This window comes from Artemia franciscana, chromosome 20 (assembly GCF_032884065.1).
Source record: "Artemia franciscana chromosome 20, ASM3288406v1, whole genome shotgun sequence".
In the NCBI taxonomy this organism is placed as follows: domain Eukaryota; kingdom Metazoa; phylum Arthropoda; class Branchiopoda; order Anostraca; family Artemiidae; genus Artemia; species Artemia franciscana.
In genome coordinates this window covers 7,704,109-7,719,137 of record NC_088882.1, presented here as the reverse complement: position 1 = coordinate 7,719,137, position 15,029 = coordinate 7,704,109, and the positions used below count along the sequence as shown (strand labels likewise).

The following is a 15,029-nucleotide window of genomic DNA, read 5'->3' as shown; positions in this document are numbered from 1 at the left end:
GGAAATTTTTTCAATATCCTCTGCTATAGCTGCTTGGTTTGGTCTTGTCACATCAAGTTTGTTGGTTCAGGTGATTGGACAACAATTTCTCCGTGTTCAAAAGAATTATCATTTTTAACAAGTAAATTTGAGTTTCTTGGATTTTCTTAAGGGCATTTTTTTTTTTTTTTTATACAAACTAACAATAAAAAAAAGTAGAGATTTGTTACTATGTTACAATTACATGAAAAACCTGTTTCGAAATTAAGGCTCTTCACGAATTATCACAAACTCAAAATCTAGCTATATTGTGATTTTAGGCCAGAAAACCCCATCTTGCCGATTTAAAAAGAAAAAATATAGAGTTGTTTTCAAGGAAAAATAAAGACATACACAGTTGCTCGTTCGAACATAGTAGAACATATAGTACGGGGAGGGGATTGGTGATTAAAGTGCTAGTAGCTCTACAAAATTCTCAGGATGCTGGGAAATTGCAAAAGTCTGTTCATCTGAACCAGCTTCTTAGATATATTGGCACGAAAGCAATAAATGCGGCACATATATGTGGCATGTGATATATGATATATGTGGCACAAAAGCAATAAAACTGCAAAAAAACCGAAAAAGAAAATGAGAAAATTTCTAGCCACTGAAAACAAGGAAAAATTACGAATATTTTTGCCACGACTTCCAATTCGAAAAGTATTGGAGCTTCGTGTTGGAGCTTACCTTCATAACAATCACGAACAGAATCGAAGTAGACATAGTAATTATTAATATTAAAGCAGAGCAGACTCAGCCAGGAGGTGAATGAGAAAATTGGCACGATAAATAAAATTCGGACAATCCACCTTTGTTCATTGGGGTTAGTGTAATATCTCAGGTACTGATATATCTAAAAGAAATATAAAAAAACGACAAATAAATAAATTATGGACAAGTTGAGTCAGGAGACATACCTGCATACTTTAAAAGGGAAGTAAAATACTTTTTGAAAGAGCAGAGGAATCTGAAAACCAAATGTATTTTTAGACCGCCTAGTTCCATATTTTTATAGAAAAATTATGTTGAATAATTTTTGGGGAGAAATGGGATTCCTATCCCTCCAGTGAAATCCCCCCTCTGAATAAGCATTATATCACACTGCACACAAGAAATATAGCACTATAGATGATTATACTCGACCATTACTTATGATCTAGTAAATTTTGCTGGGTAATCTAGTAATTAAAATCAAACATTTTTTATTAGATTTTCAATGCTGCCATTTTGGTATACAAAAGCATTAGGACAGGATAAGATTTACTTTCAAAAAATGGTTATTACAACTCCAAACAGAAATTATAATAGAAATTATAATATAATATGTTATAATTATAATATTTAATAGAAATTATATAAACAGAATTATAATAGACAAATGTGATTGATAATACAGGCAAGCTGGTCAATCCAAACATTAGATACTAGATGTCAAACATTCATTTATTGATTTTTATCTTACATTTTTTTTTTAAATGAATGAATTTTTTTCCAAATATTTGAGAACAACTACTGAAACACAAGGAATACTTTAAACAAAAAAAAAATCAAAGTAACAAGCAAATGTTGAGGAAAGGGCAGCTCCCCTCATATACGAAAAAAATGTCATTATAATTTTCAGTGTTGCTACTTACTTTCAGTTGAAGAAACTTGTTTATTCTTTATTTGAATCCTTTAAGGAATGAGTAAGACTGTACTGATCTAATGTTGTATTGATCTAATGGTACCATAGACTTCGGAGAGGGCACATGCGATTGGATACCGAAGTTATAGTGCCCTTCTTTAAGAGTCAAAAGCTAATGGAGGGCAAGTGGTCCCCCTTCCATGTCCCTTTTGAATGCTCCCCTCCCCCCAAATACATCTGATCAAATTTTAAAACAGCTGTTTTAGCTTAAATAGTTGATATATATTGGAATATCAATCTTGGTTGGTAAATGCAGCAGTTTTACGGACTTGCGCAGTGATTTTAAGTATTGTATTCAAAATGGACATTATGTTAGTTATTGATAAGAAACAATCAGTGAAAATGACTAGCCAGTCGGTAAAAAGCCTCACCCCCCCCCCTAAACATTTTGGCTAGTAACATCACTAATGGAAAAAATATATATAGATGGTTCAGATATTCAACTAATTGTGACCTATTTGATAAGGAGGAGGCAACCAATTTCACCAGAAAAGGATTCACATTAAATTCAGTGACAAGTTTTTCAACTAATTTATTGTGGCTAACAAGATAAAACGCTTTTAAGAGATCAATGGAAATTAAGTCAAGCCAAGCATTAGATTTTTTAAGAGTTTTTCCACAATGTTCACAAAATGAACAAGGTGTTGGGAAGTTGAAGTGGATTTGATGTTCCCAAACTGCCTCAGGTCTGTAAGAGGTTAGATTTGTTCCTTTGGCGAGTCTGCAAGGAAATCTTCATACAGTTTTGAGCACATAGGAGTGAGAAAAATATGGTGAACACCTTTAAAACCAGGTTTTCCATCTATCTTCATTAAGGAGATTATGCAACCCTGCTTCCATATTTGTAGAAACTGCCCATACTTGGTAATCTCATTGAAAAGGACAGACAGGGGCATGGAAAGGAAATCCGTCAAGGGAATAAGAGGGAAAGGGATATCAGAAGGCAGACACTTGGTTTTATTAGTCTCCCAATTCTTCTTTTGTCTCCAAAGAACAAATAAAGGGTAGCAAACAGGGAAGATCCTCAGTTGCTAGTAGATAAGACAATACCAGAAGTGTTAGGATAATGGAAGCCAGTGACATTTTAAGGCTATTGGCAGTAACTTCAGGGGGTTCAGGTAGGATGAAATTTAGCTGGTGAAGTCTCCTGCCACCCGGCTTTTTAATCTCTGAATGCCAGTTTTTGGTTTGTTTTTTAGCAATTCTTCAATCTTATTTTTGTAAAAGGATCAAGCAGCTTTAATTTTTTTCATTATTTTTTCATTTTATTAATGTCAACCAATTTACTATTTCTAGACAGCTTTAGTTTATTTAAAATTAGGGGCTTAACTGATGTAGGGCTAATCTATGGAGGACTTTTAATGTTTTTTTCTGGGAAAGAAATTAAATGTCTATCATTGTACATTTTATGGAAAGTGAAATTTTTTTTATCGAGATTTTATAACTGTAAATATCAGACTAACTTTTGGTATTCAACCATGTGCCAAAAGAATAAAGCCAGAGTTATTCAGAGGATGGTAAGAGCCATAGGTGATCAAGAAAGAATTGCTAGTTTGAAGAAGTAGAGAAGATTAAAAATAATTCTTGATATAGTCTATTTACGAGTTAGATGCTTTTTTCAAACTTTGACATCCCAAGTCCTAAATCATGGAACATTTTTCAAGTTTAGACTCAAGCTTAAAGTTGGAGTGAGAGACCAGACTACTCTGTTGAATATCAGTGCATTTCAAATTGTTAGCAATGAATATGGTTAAATACTTCAAATATTGAACAGGCAATAAGCTGTAAGACTACCATAATTTGACTTTGGGGCAAAATAAAGATCTATACTAGCCTTATTGCAATTTATGTAGTAGACAGTGAATTTTCATCACTGTATTTGAGCCCAATGACAGGTTGTAATAGAGGTCTGCAGGAAAGATGTGATTTAATCCTACTTGGTAAAGGAGATATACTCCTCTTCTACTTCTTTTATGATGTTCCCTGCAACTAAGCTACTGCTACCCATGAAAGAAGCTGCTATATACTGCTAAGGCTAAAAGATTTTCAATAACACAAAAGAGGCTAAATGGTTTAGCCCTATTCACTATTTATAGAAGCATTTATATCTACTTTAAAAAGGTAGGAAAATACACATTTTCGAATGGAAGAATATTGTTTGCTAAGCTTTGCTTTGTATGTAGTGTTTCAAGCGCTTGAAATTTAAAAATAGGTGAACTTTAAAATAACTGACATACAAAAATGCAAGATTCTAGGTTAACTGACAATTGAGGTAGCTAAGAAATAAACACACCTTTATAATCAGAATTTCATCCTGAATACAAAAATAGAATTCATTTGTATTGAAAATTTATTTCATCCCCACCTAACCCTAATGGTCAAATATATATTCTATAATATATATAGATTGTATAGGATAAGATACCCAGTGCTTAGAGGCAGGTATCCTGATTAAAATGTATATATACTGAATTCAGACAACAGGCTCCTAATCATGGACATCACCTCAAAATTTATCTTTAATTGCATTCACAGCAAGATAAGGTGGACTGCATCCTCCTGTAGAACATATCGCCGTTGAATTGATGAGATGACATAATTAGTGGGTGTGCTGGGGTGTTGTGTCCCACTGGTACTTCCATTCCGCGTTACTCCCCTCCAAATCGACTGCAATTTTGAAAGAATTGATCTATTCACCAATGACAATCTCATTGGAAAGACTGTTCCAAGTTGGGACAGCAAGTACTGAGAAAAAGTTCGTCCTTTCTCTATGTCTTGAGGGCTCCTGTTGCAGCTTTATTGAGTAGCCTCTTGTTATGGTGGCGAGGGAGGGAATAAAAATGGAGTTAGCCATGTTATTTTGGTGCATTTTCTTGAGAAAAATGACATCTCCTCTGTGCTGCCGGTAAACAAATGTGGGTATCTTCAGGTGATGCAGAGGTTCAGGGTAGAGAAGCTGTTGCTGTGGGGCACAAAGCTTAGTTGCTCTTCTCTGTACACTCTCTAGGGCTGCCACATCTCCCTTGTATTGAGGATTTATAACAGGGCAGCCAAACTTCACATATGGCCTTAAAAGAGCATTATATAATTTTGTTATTAACAGAGGATGGCGCAATGATATGGTTCGTTTAATTAGTCCCTGGTCTCTGTTGGCCTTAGCAATTTGTTGCATAGTGTGCTCTTGGAACTTAAACTTCCTGTCAACAATCACCCATAAGTCTTGTTCACTCTCAACAGCCTCAACTGGGATACGTGTGCCAGATTTATCCAGCATAGAGTAGGATGTTGTGGGGTTGAAATCTGAATGTTGTGGACCCATGTGCAGGACTTTGCATTTTGATGGGTTGAACTCCGTCATCCAAGTGGTAGCCCATAAGGAGAGCCCATTCAAGTCATTTTGCAGGGTTCCATCAGTAATTCCAATTAGTTTACTGTCATCAGCGTGCAGAGTGATGGGGTTTTGTAGGACATCTTCACAATCATTAATATATATAGAGAAGAGAATGAGACCAAGAAATACATGTAAAGATTTATTTAGTTGAAGTTGGCTGATAATAAGGACTAGAGTAGTTGAGGTCGGCTAACTACACCCTTAGAAAACCTTTAGTTTTTCAACATTTGTATTTTCTAAGAATAGGTTCAACCACTAAATGTGTGCTCAAGATTAGGCTCATCTCAGGCAGATATCCTGATTAAAAATTATCTGTCCTAATCTTAGATAACGGGCTCCTAATCTTGGACATTATATAAATATAGGTTTACATAGTCAGGGTTGGCTCATAGTTGGGACTAGACTAGTAGTGGTTGGCTGAATAAAAGCTTGAAAAACTTGTAGTTTTTCAACATTTGAAATTAGACAGAAGTTACCCCTACAGCCTAGGCTTTTTAAATAAATTATTTATAGCCTAAGCTTGTTAAATAAATTATTTTGTTTTACATCACCTGTCTTAGGTTAAATCTATCCAAGAATGACTCAGCCTTTCATTATATTTTTGAAATTGTGAGTGTTATATAGGCTATGCCCAAAATAATCAAGCAAATCACATACTAAGATTTTGACAACTCAATCTACTTTTTAGCCAGTTTAATAGAGATTTTACATTATTTTCTTTGTTGAAGTTCTCATTAGCTATCCAACAACTTACTATCTTACCCTATGTGCACTAAATTTTTTACATGTAACTGTTTTCTTCACACTGATTTAACAATTTGTCAAAAAATAGAAAATTCATTACATATATGCAATTCAGGGTAGGATGAATCAGGGAAAGGAAGGTCCGACAGCAGGGTAACTCCAACACCAACTTGTCCATGGTTCATTTTATCTGTGGGAGGCTTTCATATTTTCTTCCATATTTTTTAACAGTAGGCAACAGTGCCATGAACTTCTGGCAGAGTTAGCATGCCTTCCAGTCAGAAGGTTTTGGAAGTATTTTGGATGGCGATTTTTTAGGAACACAGGTAACTAACTTTACTTTAGCTTGTGCAGACTGTAAATCAAGTGATCAAGAGATCTTGTTTTATTTCTTAGAAACTAGAAGACAAGACAATCTTCATCATTTTTTTTTAAAAGCTAATATTATTAGTTAAAGATATACAAGGGGTGTTGGCCTTACCCCCAAAAAGCCCTTCTGGGGAAAGTCCAACATGTTGGACCAATTCCCTATGGGGGAAGTCTGGCAGGGGTGTTGGACTTACCCACTATTACCAAAGATCAATATTTTAATTGGTAGAACAGATGCTAAACTTTAGAAAATAAGGATTGAAGCCAGTAACCATCCTTAAATGGCTCTACTTACTTAGTGGAATGTAGTGTTGTGTTGAACATTCATGTATTGCAGTTCTGTGCCTGTTCTTGTTTGTCTTTTCCCCTTTTCATTTTATATTTGCCTTAACCTTTACTTGTGATATATTTTCAAACAAATTCATAATTTCCCTTCAAATAAATTTATTCATAATTCCCTTATTTTTTCTAGATGTCTAGAAATTATGTTTAGAAAATGCAACATGGGGTTGGAAGAACATATTATGCAATTCAGCTAAAAACGTGCTAGCAGATATACCTTGAAAAAAATGTCTATGCTATAGGCTTCCAAAGTTTTTCAGATACCATACACTACCTTACATGACCTACTTATGAAGAAGACAGAAGTCAAAAAGCCGGTTTTTAGTGAAGGAAGAGGCCAAGAAATTCCTGCTGGAATAGAAAAGGATATGGCTCAGGATCTTCAAATGCTTGAAAAGTGGGGCACATGTTTCAGCAAGCAGGAATTTCTTTCAAGTTCAAGACTATCTCACCAAGAACAAACTTTAAGGACAACCAGGCAGGTCATGACTGGTGGTTCGGGTTCAAGTGCCAAAAGAAAATTTCACTAAAGAAACCAGAAAGACTAGAAAACAAAAAAGTTTTGCAGCAATCTGAACCCTTGATGCTGTTTTGCTGCAGCAAAACAGCATTGCTGTTTTGCAGCAATCTGACCATTATTGCAGCAAAACAGATTGCTGTTTTGCAGCAATCTGACCATTATTGCAGCAATAATGTATGGCTTTTGTGTGCTGTTGCGTGAGACTGCCATGGTGATAGATATTCTTGATAAGCCCTAGTGCTGGTTCAATTTGGACAAGACCTCTTTCTGCAGGGATCCTGACAACACAAAAGTTGCTGGAGCTGAAGACTCACCAGCCACTCATGGAAGAGGTGGTAATAGACATGAAAGTACAACTATCTTGGCTTGTATCAGTACAAACAGAGAAAAACTCCCACCTCTAATAGTTTTAAATGCAAAGAATACCTGACCTCCTGGATATCTGTAGATAGAGCTTACCCTGGTGCATCTTCCTGATCAACCAAAAAAGGGTGGATAATTTCTGATATCTTTATCGACTGGTTTGGATTCCAATTTCTTCCTCATGTAAAGGAAAAAGCACTCCTCATCTTACATGGACATGACTCACAATTTCCTCTCACTCTTGTCAAACTCACAGACAAAAATAATGAAACAATTCACAAGCTGCATCTAAATGCATCTCATCACATGCTTCAACCTGTCAAAGTGGTTTTCAAGGGAATGAAAAAGTCTAATGATCAAAATCTTGTGAAATGGCAACATTCTGTCAAAGAAGGATTTTGTATGTAGCATATTGAAGGTATGGGATACCTATCTCACTCCTAGTCTGATTGAAAAGTCATTCAAAGCAACTAGAATCTTTGATCTGAGTGTCCCAAGAAGAGTAGCCCATCTGTAATTACCATAGCAAGTTTGAACCTGCCAAGTTGAGACACTATGCACAAATGAAAAAGGCAGACACACCTAAAGTCACAATCACCATCCACACTGAACTAGAAAAAAATTACTATTTCTGTCACCATTAGTCCAAGAAAGTTGTTTGGTAACCAATCAAAACTGTTATGAGGCTCATCTGGACTCAATCAAGCAGCCAAACCTACCATCAGCTTTAGGAAGAGAAACAGAAGAAAATTGCAAGAGAGGCAGAAATGATTAACTCAAAAGAACATCTAGAAATGCTTGAGAGAGAAGAAAAGTCAAGCCATAATTTGTCTGATATGTTTATCATTTTTAGAATACAAGCAATCATTTACATTCAGTGATTTGTGCACCTTTGCTAAGGTAGCCTACTTGTAATGTTTACCTGTTGGTTGAGTCTAGCACTGTTAGAGTTACCCCACAGTGGGAGTAAAAGGTGTGGTCTAGCTTTATGATGCCAGTCAGCATGACATAAGAATTGTTTGCTTATTGACTTACAGTGATTCATCATTACCCTATAAGATGGAGAAGTCATTTTATTTTTGACATATTGCTAAAAAAAAAGCTAGCAGGATATCTTTCATTTCCCCCAAAGCTGGGGTAAGTCCAACATAGCAAACTGTACTAACTTTGAGACCTGGTGATGGGTTATGTACACAGTAATAAGTGCTCAATGTGGGAAACTGCTGCAAAAAAAATTTTGATAGAAGATGATATGAGAAAAAAATCTTAAGAGTCAATTTAACAGAAAAGAAAAAACATGTAATAGTGTTGCACTTTCAATGATTCACACTATATGCTTAATCATTAGGGGTAGGGGTAAAGTAGATTTGCAATGCAAATGTATGATATATTTGGATTAAGAGTAAACTTTTAATTCTAAAGGTGTTGCTATTTCATAGTTATCTTAGTCAATATAACCTATACAACCAATTTTGTCACTCCATAAGTGACAAAAGGACAAGGTGAAAATACTACTCAATTCTAATTTTTCATGTTCTTTCTATATATACAAGACAATTCATTCACAAATATACCCCCCACTACCCTTACCAATAGTCCCTTGTATTATATAGCCCTAATACTCTATTTGTTGATTATAGCCCTGTAAACTTCAAGTAGCCCTGTCACCACTGCAGTCTTACAAGGCCACCCAATCTCTTGTATAAATGATAAGTGAGGTCTTGAATTCACCACTAACAACAAATTAAGTTTGAGTACCCATGCTAAGAAGTATAGTGGTAATGCTAGTTGAACTCTGGGGTTGATTAAGCATAGGCTACTCTTTCCAGTTAATCCCTAAAATTTATTAGTCTTCTGTAAAAGGGATACATTGAATCCAAACATGAAGTTGGCAAGTCTCTAGCTTCATTATATTTCGAATGAGATATAAGTTTTGGAAGATGTGAAGAGACATACCATCAAAGTGATATCTAGTATATAGGAGCTTTCTTACAATTAAGACTAGCAGAGCTAAGTCTCAACACTTGCATACAGGGAGAATTAGGAGTCATTCTAACCTACCAGTTAATGAAGGCCAACATTCTCCAAATATTATTCTTATTGTTGGTCCTAATTCAAGATCTAGAGGCCATCATCTGAAACTGGTTAAGCAGTCTCTCTAAACCAGAGTCTATACTCAAATCTTTTCCTTAAGAATTGTCAATGGTTGAAAGATACTCTCTGAGGAAACAGCTACTGCTGAATCCACTGACATTTTAAAACAAAGACTGGATCTAAGTGGTCCTTGAGAGAGTCTAAAATCAACTGGGAAGCTACTGATCATCTAAACTGCACCTGGTCACCAAATAACATAGCCTAGAAAACAGCTTCAATCATCAACTCTGGAGCTTCACAAGGAGAAATCCTTAGATTGCTCCAAGCTGTAATTTAAGGTAGGCTAATATACTGACTGCTAGGCCCATCTCAATTGTCAGTTAGGCCTAATTGAGAAACTTAGCCTAAAAAATACCCCTTAAAGATATAGCAGCAGGATGTACCTTAGTCTCAAGAAGGCATTGTAAACTTAACTCTCACTTGAAACCTTCAACAAAGTTTCCAGTAGGCTAATTAAGCCCCTTCCCCTTCATTCTTTTATTGCCCCTCCTGCTCAATGCACAAAAAATCTGGACACAGCATCAGGATAGCCAAAGTCCCTAATCTAAAAACCAACCTTCCACATAGCCTATATATACATTTTAGTTACCTGGTGACAAGTTATAATAATGGCAGTCCAGACAAATGCTCCTGATATCCCCTGACCTGCAGCTGTTGTTAAGAAGTGAGGATCAACAAGCTGATGCTGTGGTGGCCCTAGAGTTGAGCTGACAGCACCAGTTGATCCACTTGTATTTGCGCTCATTCTGACCTCTTCGCTTAGAGAAACATTTTCACCCTTTAATAAAATCTAGCAATATTTAGCTTTTTTGTTCAATGTTGCCACTTCCTGCAATTGTTACATATTCAGTTTAAAAAAGCCAAAATTTGCAAATCCCTGCCGAAAAATACGCGCTGAACATTGATATCCCAGGCTAAAAGTATGTCATGTAGAAATGGTTTCTCTTGCAAACAAACTCATATTACAGATGATTCACTGTATGGGCGCCTTTAAAAACCAGTGAAAAAAAATTTTGGCCCCAAGCATGGATTGTACATTGCTTCCTCAATTGTAATGGCAGTTTCATAAATCCGGGCTGAGGTCCACCTTTTTATAAAAACCGTGGTAATTTGATCTTTTCCGATTCTTATCAATCAATTTTAAGAACCAATTTTACATTGAGAATAATCAGCGAGTTCGAAGCCTAGAATTGAACTAAAATTGTTGCTTCATAACTTATTCTTATTATTATAATTTATTGAAAAATAAGTAATGACAATATCTAACATATTTCGATAAAACTAGCGCAAATAAACCAAATGATAATATATCACTTCCGTTGTATGATTACACAAAACTAGTACTTTACAGAAAACTACTACTACTACCAACTACAAAACCAAAACACCAAGCCTCCTGAGGCCAATACAGCTGTGCATGCTCCTCCTCCATCCCAATTCACTCAATGCTTCCATCTTAACACCCTCCCAGGAAGTTCCCATTTCTTCTAAATCGTTCTTTATGACATCCTTTAACCCCAACTGCGAAAAACTTGCTTTTTGTTGGGCTTTAGCCGATTGGCCGAAAAGGACAATCTCCGGCAATCTGTCATCCTTTATTCGCAAAACCTGCCCTAGCCATTTCAATCTTTCTCTCATTTTAACCTTAGAAAGCAGGATAAAATCGTATTTTTTCTTACAGTCTACTGTTCTTTATAAGGTCAGTCAGCCGGTTACCCAGAACAATCCTTAGGCAATTTCTTTGGACAACATTTAGCAAATCTTCATCTGCTATTTGGGGCACCTATGTTTCAGACTCAATTTTACCACTGTTATAACTGTAGCTTCCAAAATCCTAATATAAGTTTGCAGACTTGTCTTCTTGTTTTCGTTACCCAACGTCACCTTTTAATCCTTACCTATTCCTGGTCTTAGTGACCTAGTCTTCTTAATATTAATTTTTGAACTTAATCTAGCTCACTGAATTTGGAAACCTCTAGAAGTTCATTTATTTTGCTCATACTTTCATCTAGGATGCTTAAATCGTCATTATAATCTAAGTCCAGGAAGGTTTTTCCTCCCCGTTTGATTCCACGGTCTCCCATTATCTTGTTTGGGGTCCTTAAGACAAAATTTATCAAAATGATCCATGTAAAGGGAAATAAAAAACAACTCTGCTTAACTCTTGATCTAATACGCAACCAGCTGCTAAAGTAATTTCTTACCTTAACCACAGCAGTGTTATTCTCGTACATAGCACTAACCGGTTTAATGCAATTGTCTGGTATACCATACAAGAGTAAGATCTTCGCTAAGGCCCTCTCGTCAACAGAATCGGACGCTCGCTCACAATCGATTAGCCACTAATGCTACTGCTAACAACTCACCGCAGCACCAAGCCACCTAAGGCCAACATAGCTACACATGCTCCTCCTCCAGCCCAATCTATTTAAAGTCTTCCTCGTTGCAACTTCGTAATAAGTTCTAATTTCCTTTAAATCTTTCTTTATGGCAACTTTCCACTTTGACCACAGACGACCTGCTTTCTGTTTAGCCCTAGACCGTTGACTGAAAAGGACAATCATTGACAATCTGTCATCCCTCATCCGCAAAACGTGCCCCATCCATCTCAACCTTTCTGTTATTAAAGCCCTAGGAAGCCGGATTGAGCCACACTTTTCGTACAGCCTACTTTTTGAAATTCGGTCAGTCAGCCGAGAACATAGAACAACCCATAAGTAATTTTTTACAACTTTTCATCCGCATTTTTGAACGCCCACGCCTCAAAGCCATATTTGGCCTCTGTCATCACTGTAACTTCTAAAATTCTAATCTTGGTTTGCAGACTTATCTTCCTATTCTTCCAAACTTTTTTTTAACTGGGAAAAAAAAACTCTGATCTTTGGCTCTTCTACTTTTAACATCTTCACTGTTCCAACCGTCTTTACTAACAGTTTTACCAAGGTAAGTCAAGCTGTCCACCTGATCAATCTTTTCGCTACCCAACGTCACCTTTTCACCTTCCCTTATTTCTAGCCTTGTGACTTATTCTTCCTATCATTTATTTTAAATCTAGTTTATCACCCTGAAATTGCCAAACCTCTATAAGTTTATTTATTTTGCTCACATTTTTATCTACGATGCTTAAATCATCTGCATAATCTAAGCCCAGGAAGGTGATTTCTCCCCATTTCTTTCTGTGGTCTCCCATTGCCTTTCCTGTGCTTCTTAAGACAAAAGTCCATCAAAATGATCCATATAAATGGCGATAGAATACAATGGCGATAACTCCTGATTTAATACAAAACCATCTGCTAACCTAATTACTTACCTTAATCGCAGCAGCGTTATTCTCGTACATAGCACTAATCACTTTAATGTATTTTTCTGGTATACCATACAAGGATTAGACCTTTGCTAAAGCTGTTTTATCAATGGAATCAAAAGATTGCTCATAATCTATGAAATTGAGGACCAAAGATGTTGTGTAACTTTGGCCCTTATGAATTAGTAACATAAGAATGAAAATTTAGCCGGCACATTCTCTTCCCTGTCGAAACCCGCACTGTTCTTACCTTATTACTTTGTCTATAGCATCTCTCAGTCTACAAAAAGTATTATACTACTTGCTACCCATAGAGACCAGACTAATGCCTCGATAATTACCACACTCACTCTTATCACCCTCCTCATACAGTGGTTTAATTAAGGTTTTCCTAAAATCACTACGTACTTCCCCTTTTTCAAAAATCATATTCAAAATCTTCACTAACTTACTTCTAACCTCAGAATCGCCATGCTTAAGAAAGTCACTTATCACATTATCAGCAGTTGGAGCCTTATTATTTTTTAATCCTTTTAGAACTGTCGCTAATTTGTCCTCACAAAACAAATTTTCATTCACATCCAAGGTATCACAAACTTTTCATTTTCCTTTATATCTTTTCCTGCAATTTTATCTTGGCACATTCTCAAGAAGTTCTGCCCATCTCTCTTTACCTCTTTCCTTATCACTAATTGTGGCCCCATTCCTTGCTTTAACTGGGACAAGTCCAGATTGATAACACCCTCCTTAATTTATTAACATACCAGTACAATATTCTACTATTTTGCCGTCTAGCTGCATATTCCAGATCCTCCGCAATTTTATCCATGACCTCCACTTCACACCTCCCTAGTTCGTATTTTAATGCTTTCTCCACTTTCTTTATATTCCCTTTGTTTTCATGTGATCCATCACTCAGATGATTCTTCTACAAGTACCTTCTCCCGTCTATTAAACAATAAGGTAACCTAGAACTCAATGTTTTGTTACCACTGGATGCGACTTTTGATACTCTTTCTCTAAATGATTAACAATGGTCAAATAGCTTTGAAATGAGCCGTTCAAAATCTCTCTACAATTCTATTTGCTTGTGTATGCTATTTCTATTGATGGATATTGAGTGGGGAAGGGGAAACACATGAAGGGGACCCCGTTCTCTCTTATTTTTCATTCTAGGAAGCATTGTCGTATACAGCAGAGTTCAGGTCTTCTGGTTTACATTTAATAGTATTACCTGATAAAAATACAAGAGGCTTTAAATTGAAAATCTCAGAAGAAAAGTAAAAAACTTTTGGAAGTAGCAAATTCTGTAGTTGTTTCCAAGAAATGTAAAAGAGATAGTGATTTTTGATTTGCATTTCACGAAGAGATAATTTAATGTTTTACATGAATATGACATTACCTGGTCCCTAAGAATATTAATTTTAATGGTTAAGGCGTATTGACTTGCGAACCTTTTATGTCGGTCCATTCATTCTCACAATGAAGGCTGTAATATACTTTTACTATAACATAATTTACAATTGTAACCTACGATTATGACGTCGTGCATCACCTTATATATAAAGCAGAGTTTTTGTCGAAAATTATGTAATGTTTTCAATATTATGTTTCTGTACTAACAAAAGCGCTTAGACATAGTAACTTTATTTCAAACACCTTAGAAGTCTTTCTATGATATTCCAGTTTTGTTAAAAGTGAAGAAAAGAGGATATTCAAATAAACTTATTTGTTTTCTAATCCAGAAATGTAGAAGTATTTCCAAGGTAATATCAAGGATGACTGGTGAATTATTGCTAGGTGGAGGTGAGTTTGACGCCTAGAAGAGTACATCTTAATGGTCAAATTGTTTAAGCCTTATTGTGCATTCAGGTAAATTGGATTAGTTTTTGTGAATTATTGTCTTATTGGTCCTGGGAGGGGGGATTACCACCTGGATCTTTGTTTTCAGAGGTTTCAGGTGGGCAGGTGGCCCCATTTCCCCCTGTGAAGAATTACTCTGAGACGGCAAAATTTTCCTAAATATTTTTTTGACTTTATATCTAAGAACCGTCATCATTAAGCACATATAAATATAAAAAAGACACTTGCAATAAAAAATTAATCTACAAAACAGAGATTAAAACAATCATAGAAG

The 15,029-nt window shown here is 35.9% G+C and overlaps 1 protein-coding gene across 2 annotated transcripts in view; it reads right to left on the bottom strand.

Annotated features, from left to right (window-relative positions):
• The window catches only part of LOC136040391 (transmembrane protein 184B-like), a 103,053-nt gene extending 92,630 nt beyond the window's left edge, over positions 1–10,423 (bottom strand). For both annotated transcript variants that reach the window (XM_065724664.1, XM_065724665.1), the window contains exons 1-2: positions 10,178–10,423; positions 709–874 (exon numbers count right to left, since the gene is read on the bottom strand). In XM_065724664.1, the coding sequence (XP_065580736.1) occupies positions 709–874; positions 10,178–10,333 (322 nt within the window). In that variant the 5' untranslated portion in view covers positions 10,334–10,423. The remainder of the gene's footprint in view (positions 1–708; positions 875–10,177) is intronic.
• Positions 10,424–15,029: the final 4,606 nt, after the last annotated feature.